The 11000-nt window shown below is 43.7% G+C and overlaps 1 protein-coding gene across 1 annotated transcript; it reads right to left on the bottom strand.

Annotated features, from left to right (window-relative positions):
- Positions 1–5976: 5976 nt before the first annotated feature.
- ITGB1BP2 (integrin subunit beta 1 binding protein 2) lies at positions 5977–9759 on the bottom strand. The gene is made up of 11 exons (XM_077763367.1): positions 9478–9759; positions 9307–9398; positions 9168–9224; positions 8943–9088; positions 7947–8041; positions 7783–7841; positions 7573–7643; positions 7362–7461; positions 7025–7138; positions 6722–6784; positions 5977–6380 (listed from the first exon to the last, which is right to left on the bottom strand). Exons 1-11 carry the CDS (start codon positions 9539–9541, stop codon positions 6153–6155), a joined length of 1089 nt encoding a protein of 362 aa, XP_077619493.1. The 5' UTR covers positions 9542–9759; the 3' UTR covers positions 5977–6152.
- Between the last annotated feature and the right edge of the window lie 1241 nt (positions 9760–11000).

The following is an 11000-nucleotide window of genomic DNA, read 5'->3' as shown; positions in this document are numbered from 1 at the left end:
GATATTGAATCAAATGAAAATGCTATCAAAGTTCTTTTGATATTCATGAAACTATTGGAAATTTAAATACGGATTGGTATTAAATGGGATTAAGGAAATATTGTTTGTTTGTGTGCTAACGTTATTACAACTATGATTTTGTTTTTAAAAAAAGGATCCTTACCTTTTAAAGATACATGCTGACATGTTTAGGTATGGAATGATATCATGTCTGGGATATGCTCCAAAATAATGGAGAAAAGAGGAAATGGATTAAAGAAGTATATGGAGTGGACACTAATCGAAGCTGAGTGTTTGGTAAACTGGGATTCCTTATGATATTCTGTCTACTCTTGTGCATGTCGAAATTCTCTATAAAGAAGCTTTAAGACGATGTTACTGAATTGTCAAGCATCTCCTGAAAGTGTGTGTATGTGTCAGAAGGAGTGGAACAGGAGGAGCTGGAATTTGAGAAGAGGTATGTTAAGATCCTCTGTGGGGACAGTGCCAGGGAACGTAGGAGACAAATAAAAGGGTTGCCGAGCAGCTGCCAAGCAGGGCCAAGTTGAAATTGGACAGCATGAAGTTATATTGGTTCTCCCTGTAGCAGTGTTCAGGAACTTTGTGAGCAGAAAGGGAGAAAAGCAGACAGTGGAGGCAGGGATCCCCAAAACAGTAACACCGAATCTGGTAAATACATTGGAAAAGTGTTGCGTCAATGTGAGATAGCAGTGGTCAGCCAAAGGCCTCGCTACTTCCTAGACAGGCTTGGCAAAGGGACTCTGTGAGGCCCGAGGGGCACGGTGTCATGCTCCTCCTCTAAGGCTTCTTTTCTCAGACTGCAGTTTGGTCCTTAGGTTTTGGGTGTTCTCAAATGGCTCTAGGACAGCTCTTAGCAATGACTGAGGTTTTAATTAGTAGCTATATTACTTCCAAAGCATGCAGTTTCCTTCCTTGAGTGTTGGTTTCCTCATCTATAAAAATTTGGGATAATAATACCTACCTCAGAGGGCAGGTGTGAGGATTAAGTAAAATAATGTGGGTAGAAGTGGTGACCACAGTGGCATTCTATACAGGATACTTTATTCCATCAGCAGGTGAATACAATCTCCCTTAATCCTGGAGCTGATGCAATGCTACGTTAAATATGTTGTCACTTTGTAGACCAGCAAGATCTGACTGTCAAGAAAATCCTATTTTCTTATTGAAACATCGTAAAATTAGATATTAGAGATGTGTCCCTCCTCTCGAAGAGAAAAAAAAAACACCCCAACTTTCCTAATAGTCTGAAGTGAAAGCTTTTAGTAAAGAGAGAGAGGATGGGGTGCCTGGGTGGCTCAGTCGGTTAAGCGCCCGACTTTGGCTCAGGTCATAATCTCATGGTTTGTGGGTTCAAGCCCTGCATTGGGTTCTGTGCTGATGGCTAGCTCAGAGTCTGGAGCCTGCTTCAGATTCTGTGTCTCCCTCTCTCTCTGACCCTCCCTTGCTCATGCTGTGTCTCTCTCTCTCTCTCTCTCTCAGGAATAAATAAAAAACATTAAAACAATTTAAAGAGAGAGAGGAATAATAGTAGCACTAATAACAGCAAACAGTTACATAGTGCTTACTATATATGCCAGGTGCTGTTCTAAATATGTGTTAGCTATTTTTTTTAAGGTTATTAATTTATTTTGTGAGACAGCACGCACGTGCTCACACAAGCGAGGGGGGGCAGTGAGAGAGAGAATTGTGTAAGCTATTACTACTATGATCTACAAATCTGGACCTCAAAGGAAAGATATGGCCTAGAGATAAAAATGTGTGAGTCATCTACATGTGGGTGGTATTTGAAATCATGGGCATAGTTGAGAGTGTCTGGAAGAGTCATATATAAGAAGAGAGGAAGACCCGGACTAAGTCCTGAGGAACTTCATCATTCAATGGCCAGGTAGGAAAGGAAGAACCCTGCAAAGGAGACCTAAAGGAACGGCCAGAGAAGTAGGAGGACAACCAAGAGGAGTGATGGGTCCTAGAAGCCAACGTATTAAAAGTATTTCAAGGAGGAAGCCATCAAGAGTGTCAAATTGTGCTTGTGAGATCAAGTACGACAACGACTAAAAGCATCCATTGGATTTAGTGACTTGATGGCCCAAAGTGACCTGATCACCCCAGACTGAGCGGGTTGAAAGTCAGACTGAAGTGTGTTTTGATGGTACTAGGAAGGAGGAAATAGAAACTGAATAGTTATTTCAAGAAGTTTGCTTATAAAGGAGAAGAGAGTGAAGTAGCAGTTGGAAAGGGTTGTGTAGTCAAAGGAAATTGTTTTTGTAAAATTGGAGAGACTTGAGCATGTTTAAATGTCACTGAAAATGGGGCGCCTGGGTGGCTTAGTTGGTTAAGCGTCCAACTTTCGCTTAGGTCATGATCTCGCAGTTCGTGGGTTCGAGCCCCGCGTCGGGCTCTGTGCTGACTGCCAGCTCAGAGCCTGGAGCCTGTTTCAGTCTGTGACTCCCTCTCTCTCTGACCCTCCCCTGCTCACGCTGTCTCTCTCTCTCCTAGAAATAAATAAACCTTAAAAAAAATTTAAAAAAAAAGTCACTGAAAATAACCAACGAGAGGGAAAGGTTGAACAAACAGCAGAGAGAGGATAATTAACAGTGTAAAGTTTCTGGGAAGGTGTGAGGGGACAGGGTACAAAGCACAATGGGAAGAAACGAGAAAGTGTAGGAGGTAAGGGGAGGATCTGTGCTAATGTGAACGAAGATGTACATCTGATGGTGGGAAGTAGGGGAGTAAATGAGGTCATGCATGCAAAGCACTTAGCATAGCACCTGGAAGGTTAGTTTGTATGAGAAACTGTAGCCATGGTCATTGTTGTTATTACCGTTACTGGTATGCACCTGCTCAACTGTCTTAACATTTTAGCCTTTGGACTGCATGAGATGAGGAAGTACACTACTTGAACTTGAAATTTTATATATCGAGTTTATACACAATGGTTACTTAAACTTTTTGATTCCTCACCTTCATCCTCGCCAGGAATTCTGGGTAGTTGCTGGTCTCCTGATTGTGATAAGATAGAAAAAAGTTGTACATTTAAGGTTAGTGCATTTTATGCACTTTTCTGTATGCAATCTCCACCTCTAAAAGTTTTAAATGTCCACCGAAGCCCCTACTGATGTTGACTCACCTGGAGAAAAATGACAGTAAAAGTAAACTGCTGCCAGGGTTTTAAAGGATCTGAAGGGCTTGAGTCAAGGGGGAAACTTTACTTGCACCTCAAATCCGTAGAATGAGAGCAGAGAAATGAGCCAGAATTGTTGAATATCCTGGAGGTCCAGGAAGCCTCCTCACCTCTGATCACACTTCTCTGTGAGGCAGAGATGCATTTGTGGATGCATTCCCCAGTATCCCCTAATCCTGCCTCAATCTCCGAACCCTCAGCCATGCTATCCTGTGCTCCCTTACCTTTGCTGCCCACGTCCATTCTCTCACTCCCATCTTACCTCTACCTCCCGATGAGACCTTATGTTCCTTGAATCTGAACTGAGAGAAAAGTGTGCTATGAAAAGAATTTGAGATCATTTTGAGGTTTGGCGAGGCTTCCTACTTTGAGGTTTCTTAGACTTTGAATCTCCCAGATTCCCGGCCACTTTGTTGAGGGAGTAACTCTGGCTCAAGGGAGACTCAAGAAAGAGATTATCACTCCTCTGATTAAAAATCTACATTAAAAGAAGGCCTATACTGCCTCTCTAACTCTCTTTCAAGTAATGTTCCAAATCCTTCATCTAGAATTAACAGGCTCCTCCCAATCTAGCTACACTCAGCTAACTTTTTTGTCCCCTCCCTTAAACATACCTCCTGATATGTTAGCAGTGGTTACAAACAGCAAAGGGACTAAGCTTGGAGAGAGTCCTAAGAGGAACATTTACATACTACATACTTCTGCGCTGAGCATTTTACAGTGACAATGTATTACTTTTGGAATTCATAATAAAACACCTTCCTGCTTCAGCGTGGCTCTCCCCACTCTTCCATATCCATCCAAATTTCTCATTCCTACAGGTTTCCATTCAAAATGTATTTCTTACCCCTTACATTCATGGTCAGTTGATTTTCAAAGAGGGTGCCAAGATAAGGCAATGGGGACAGAATAGCCTTCTCAACAAATGTTGCTGGGACACCTAGATACCCGTGTGCAAAAACATAAACCTAAACCCCTACCTCATGCCACATACAAAAAACAACTCAAAATGGATCAAAGACCTAAGTGTAAGAGCTGAAACTATAAAACACTCAGTGGAAAAGAGGAACAAATTTTCATGACCTTGGATTAAACAATGGTTTTTCGCCTAGGACATCAAAAACATTAAGCAACCAAAGGAAAGATAAATTACACTCATAAAAATTAAAAACTTTTGGTGTATCAAAGGACACCATCAAGGAAGTAGAAAGGCAAAACACAGAATGGGAGAAAATATTCCCAAATCATCTATCTGACAAGAGATTTGTCTCCAGACTATATTAAAGAAATTCTCACAACTCAATAAAAAGACAATCCAGTTAATAAATGGACAGAGGATTTGAATAGACATTTCTCCAAATAAGAACACAAATGTCCAATAAGCATGTGAAAAGATGCTCAACATCATTAGCCGTCAAAGAAATGTAGGTAAAACCATAATGAGGGACGCCTGGATGGCTCAGTCGGTTAAGCGTCCGACTTCGGCTCAGGTCATGATCTTGCGGTTTGTGAGTTTGAGCCCCGCATTGGGCTCTGTGCTGACAGCTCAGAGCCTGGAGCCTCCTTCAGATTCTGTGTCTCCCCCTCTCTCTGCCCCTCCCCTGCTCATGCTCTGTCTCTCTCTGTCTCTCAATAATAAGTAAAAACATTAAAAAAGGTTTAATAAAAACATAATGAAATTCCACTTCACACCCACTAGGGATGGCCATAAGAAAAAAGACAAATAGCAAGTGTTATTGAAGATGTGGAGAAACTGAAACCTTCTTACACTGCTGATGGGTATGTAAAATGGTACAACCTCTTTGGAAAAACAGTCTGGCAGTTTCTCAAAAGGTTAAAGTTACCATTTGACCCATAAATTATACTCCCAGTTATACATCCAAGAGAAGTGACGACATAAGTCTACATAAAAACTTGTACATGAATGTTGACAGAAGCATTATTCGTAATAATGGAAACAACCCAAATGTTACCTCAATTGATGAAATAAACATAATGTGATCTATCCATGCAGTGGAATATTATTCAACCATAAAAAGGAATGGCGTTCTGATACATGTTACAATATGAATGACCCATGAAAACATGTATGCTAAGTGAAAGAAGCCTCTTACAAAAGACCACATGTTGTAGGATTCCATTCATATGAAATACCCAGAACAGGTAAATCCATAGAGGTAAATTAGTGGTTGCCCACAGCCATGAGTTTGAAGGGAACTGGTAGTAACTGCAAATGGGTACAAGGTTTCTTTTTGGAGGGATGAAAATCGGTTGTGGGTTGCACAACCCTGAGCATACTAAAAAAAAAAAAAAAACAACACACTGCATTCTATGCTTTAATGGGTGAATTGTGTGGAATGTGAATTGTTTCCCAACAAAGCTGTTAAAAAATGTTCTTCCACGGAGCTCTCCCTTTCTCCTATCGTCCACATTAATCGCTCCATTCTCAACTCCTACGGCTCTTAATAACTGTACAGCACAAGTTAACACTCAGCTAAACTACTTGACAATGTTTTTTAATATTTCATGTAGATTAGCCTGTCAGCCAGACTATAATTTTCCTGAGAGGAGTAAATAAGCCTTCTGTTTCTCAGATAGCCCTAAACCACCTAACACACAACTGGGCACACAGTAAGTACTCAGTAGATTACTGGGTGTTTGTAAAGAACAGGTTGAATGTGCATGTGCTTGTTTCCACACACGTGTGTTAAACATACACAGAAGTGGGGGGATGAATAAAATCTTAAGTAGTGAGGTGAGAGAACGACACTATGTGAAACTGCAGAATATAAGATTTATTTAGGGGGAAAAAAAGGCACGGTTTGGACACTTTTGTTCTCCCCTCCCTCAGCTTGCTGCTGCTCATTAACAGCAAATGGCCAACCACATCCTGGTCTCTGAGATTCTAAGGGAACCACTGAGGTCCTATCTAGATACTTGACTGGTGTCACTATTCCCCCATCGCTTCCTCCTCTTCCTCCTCCTCTGTCCAGCTCAGATCATCATCTGAATCCTCAGATTCTTCCTCATCCATCTCTAACCCAGTCCCTGCCTTAGCCTTCTCAGTTAGCGCATCGGGGTGCTCCAGCTGGGCCCAGGATCCTGGGTCAGCCTTGACCAAGGAGATTTCAACCCGAGATGGCATCAAGGAGACAGAGCTCTGCTCCACGTTTATGACCTGAGGAGGAGGAAAAGATAGAGGAACACAGAAGAAAGAAAATGAGGTTTTGTGGTCAGGGTGGGGTGGTGATAAATGACCAATAAATAAATGTAAGGTGCGGAAAACAAGATGGGGAGGAATAAAGCAATATAGCTAAGAGAGAAAGAGGAAAGAAATGGGAGAAGGGGGGGAGAAAAAAGGGAGGGAGAGGGGGAGAGAGAGAATATCAAAGCAAATGAAGAGAAAACCTCCACTTTCCCACTATAATTCCTTCCCTCAAGATACCCTCTGTTCATTCCAATCTGGTCCTTCTTTTCACCCATCTTCCTCCCCGTCCTGTGTCCCTTATCTTCACTTACCCCCCAGAGCTTCATCTGTGCTTGGAACACACGGTTACCATCAAAGACAACGTGGACATGAAGCTGAGAAAAAGAATTGCAGGAGTAGTAACAGTCCCAGAAGGTCAGAACAGGTTACTACAACAGAGAACCACGCAAGAGGTGTGATCCCTACATCCACACGTCAGCCAGACAGCCCTGACCTACTAGCTCTACCTTCCTCTCAGGGAAGCCCACGTGTTAACCGCACACAGCAACTCTGCCTGTAAAACTGTAATATCACCCAATCCACCAGCCTCCCATCCAGCAGCAGACATTCCTCACCTCAGTTTGACTGGCCTTCACCCAATTGAACGCAGGAAGTGGAATGTGGCCATACACAGTCACCACTACTACGGAATCTGTCTGGTGCCAATCATGACGGCAAGATGCTGGCAGCTAAAGAGAAGCCAAATGTGGGTGGTAAGAACGAACTCAACCCAAGAGGAGGTCTCAGGTGTGTCTAGAGAAGAGACATGGAATCCAGAAAGATTGCTACTACTTCATATTGCAAAGCCTCTGGGCTGCTGAGGATAAGGAGCAGAATCTTATCTGGTACAGGGAGGGGAACTTATTTCTGGAATTTGGTTCTAATCAAAAGTTCAGGAAAGTTGGGGCTTACCTGCTTCCCCCAGTCATGTCTACCAACTCTGCATCCTGGCTGTGCCAGGAATGCCCCAAAATCCAGGGTCTGGATGCCACAACAGCTCCAGGACTTCATCCTGAGGTGGGAAGATAATTCAACTGAATCTCCTTTCCCTTCCCCATGAGCCCTCACTCCCACCTTATGATCAACATTGGGAGAAACCCGTCTCATAGGCCCCCTTTCTCACCCCTCATGGAATCGAGGTGCTCCTGGGTGGTAGGTACATGGAGTAGCATCACTCTCAGGGCCTTGGTAAACCTAAGATGGATAAAGGAGAATCCAGAAAAGAATCAGGTCATTTGAAAGTATACCCCACACAGCCTCATACCTATACCCAGTCATCCCAGGTAAAGGATTTCTCAGCCACATGCCTGTGCCCCCATCAGCTCTCACTCACAGCATCACATCCTGGATTCTGGCAGCTGGAACCCATCCGGATCAGACTACTGTCAAGTCCTGGGCAAGGGAAACAGAGTCAGGAACCTATCCATTCCCTCCACCTAATTGCCACTTTCACTAAATTCCAGTCTGCGAAGCCTGTCCTACTAAAGACCCACTTACCTGCTCCAGGTTCTTGGTCTAATTCCTTCTGTTCCAATGCCATTTCCAGGGCTTGGGATATATTTAGTGGAAGCAGCTTTGGAGGTAACTCTGACCTAGGGGTTACGGGTGGAGTGATTTAGTTCTGACCCATAAATCATGATCAACAGCTCCAACACTCCCACCAGTGGTAATGGTATCGAGTAAGTCTGGTGAAAGTGGGGGCAGGGGTGGAAAAGTTGGGTAGCAACTGCATTGCCAATTTCTTTTTCTTTGTGGACATCCCAAGTCCCTGAGCCCTGGGGAAATCCCCGGGGGTTTTCTTGCCCATCTACTCAGTTGCTTTAAAATGTTAATATTTCCCTGCAGAACTGTATCATATCCTCATCCTTCTCTAATTGCAGACCTAATATGACTTTCTTCTGTTACTCATACTTCTTCCACAAAATTATTCTCTACAGCCTCATAACTTCCAATACTACATCTTTTTCTTGATGTAAAACTCATTCCAAAGCTTTTTTTCCAAGGGGCATCTGGGTGGCTCAGTTGGTTAAGCGTCTTGATTTTGGCTCAGGTCATACTCTCATGGTTCGTGAATTCAAGCCCTATGGTGGGCTCTGTGCCGATGGCATGGATCCTGCTTGGGAGTCTCTCTCTCTCTCTCTCTCTCTCTCCTCTCTCTCTCAGTAAATTTTAATTAAAAAAAAAAAGGTTTTTTTTCCAAAACGAAAAAAAAATCAAGTCATTCTCCACAATCCTGCTTGTATTATAACTAAGTATGTATTTGCGAGGGGCTATCTGCTGTTGACTCAATACCTATCCCATCACCCCATACCAACCTTAAAGCAAAGGACAGTATAATTCTGGACACAAATTTCCCCTAAGGTGTAAAATACACACAAAGCCCTGACACTTGGCGCTCCTCACATCCCTGGTCCCCAAACCCCAGTGACACATTAATCATTTCTAAGAAGCTCCAGGAATGTAGGAAAAACCCAGGGACCTCCTCCTCTTTACTTGGGCCTCTCCCGACGCAAAGTCTCTGCTGACTTTGGGATCGTATTCAGAGGTTTTTGCTCCCGAAGTGAACTGCTTGTGGCAGGCACCTCAGGTTGAGGGGCCTCAGGGAGCTTCTCAGCACAGTGTGGTCCCACAGTACAGCCCTAGTACAGATAAGGAGAGAAGGATTAGGGATAGAATCCTTCTATTAGGGGGTACAATTCAAGGAAGCAAATAATTTACCTTGATGTTTAAGAACTCAGAGAAATCTACAGTTCGCTTCCGGCAGCAGGACCAACCCTGATAACAAAAGACTCAGCTCAGGCCAGATTCCTGGGTAGATTTCCTTTGGGAAATCCATCTCCCCTTGCCTATTCCTCACCTTAAGTGCATCGTGGAAGATTGGGACCCCAGGGTGATGGNAAGATTGAAGATCACCCACACCAATTAAACTAGGGCAGATACATGAAATTTCTCTGCTCCTTTAACGGACTGCCCACAGCTGACCACTCCCCCAGCACTCACAGGACCCCTGGCAGTCTGGATTACTCACCAGGAAGGTTCGCATTGGGATCAAAGTGTTGCCCGCAGCCTTTGTTATGGCAGAGTAGAGACATGGAGGATGTTGGTAGAATTACTGAAAGGGTATTTCAAGGAGTCTGACTGCCGAGTGGGGAACACCTCTTAGTCTGGAGGCTTTTAGCTGCCTGGAAGGGCCAGCTGTTTCTATCTTTAGTTCAGGAGGCGTACACCTCCTAACATGGGCAAGGGAACTTCAATTGGTCTTCTCAACCAATCGGAAGGAGCTCAGGAGCATTTTAGCTCCGAGGCTCAAGAAAAAAGGATCAAGTGGAGTAGGGCTTGGAACTTGGGTGAGGTCAGCTCATCACTGCTGAGACACTTTTAGATTTACCAGACCGATTTCAAGCCTGACATGCCAGCAGCTGCTCAAAACTGAATCCCAATTTTGAGACCCCTCCCAGCTCATTGAAGGTACCCCAGTTCCTCCAGCTCATTTTCTTCCTCTCAAAGCAGCTGCTTTCCTCTCATCCTCATTGCGTCTTATGTACTGCCAACAGCACCAATCTTTGTCAACCACTTAAGCCATAGTATGCACCCAACCTCCCCAAGTTTGCCTAGATTGATTCATACTTTAGAGCACAAGGTAGCGAAGGCTTTAGTCTTCTAGAGCCTATGCTCAGCTCTTGACACAGAACTCCCCTCCCTCCATTCCCTTTCAAAAATAGCACAGAAAATTAAAAGGCTTAAAATGTATTTTAATAAGTTGATGCTGCATTACTGCTCCATTTCTCAGAAAAACTCCAAAGATATCAGGGACAAATCAAACATGGTACACCAATAAAAAAATGCACAGCGTAACTACCTGGGATAGGCAAGGCTAGGAGCTACTGTCCGACCTTCAGCATACAGCAACCCTGTTCCCAAGATTGTGCTAGGCCTATCAAGAAAAGCTGTGAACAGCAACATCATAGACACAAAAGGGCCATTCCTGGGTTATCCTTACCCAAGAAAAGAAGATGGAGGCAACGTAACACAAGAGTTTTTTAAAGATACACTAAAATGAAAATCTCTAAGAGAAAATGTCTTCCTTAGGACACAAAGGGGTAATATACGGGATAGAACAGAACCGTATGTATGTTGTCTGTGACCTCTGTGGACATTTGCCTGAATTCCCACCTGCAAGTGGAGCAACGGGGCTAAGGTCATTGGGGGATGTTTGTTTTTGTGGTGTATGTGGCAGTGTCTCTGGGGTTGGAGGGGGTAAGAATGAGAAAGCAAATAGAACAGGATNGGGGGGGGTGGGTGGGTCTAATTCAATTCATTTTATCATGGTCCCCCCCCACCAGGCCCTCAACAATCACAGGGGACTTCAGGAATGCACCACACAGAATCAATTAGTTAGACGACATACCACACAGAATTGATTTGTTAAAGGTTATCGCCCCTCCCTTGCCCTCAGCCTCCAGCATACTTCCTTAGAGTAGTACAGGCAAGGAAGACCTAACTATTGGGAGAAATCCCTAACACTTTTCCAGGGCAGAATTCTGGCTAGTC

This window comes from Crocuta crocuta, unplaced genomic scaffold (assembly GCF_008692635.1).
Source record: "Crocuta crocuta isolate KB4526 unplaced genomic scaffold, BGI_CrCroc_1.0 scaffold440, whole genome shotgun sequence".
Lineage (NCBI taxonomy): Eukaryota > Metazoa > Chordata > Mammalia > Carnivora > Hyaenidae > Crocuta > Crocuta crocuta.
Note: the sequence above shows the minus strand (reverse complement) of the source record. Positions and strands in the feature narration are given on the sequence as shown.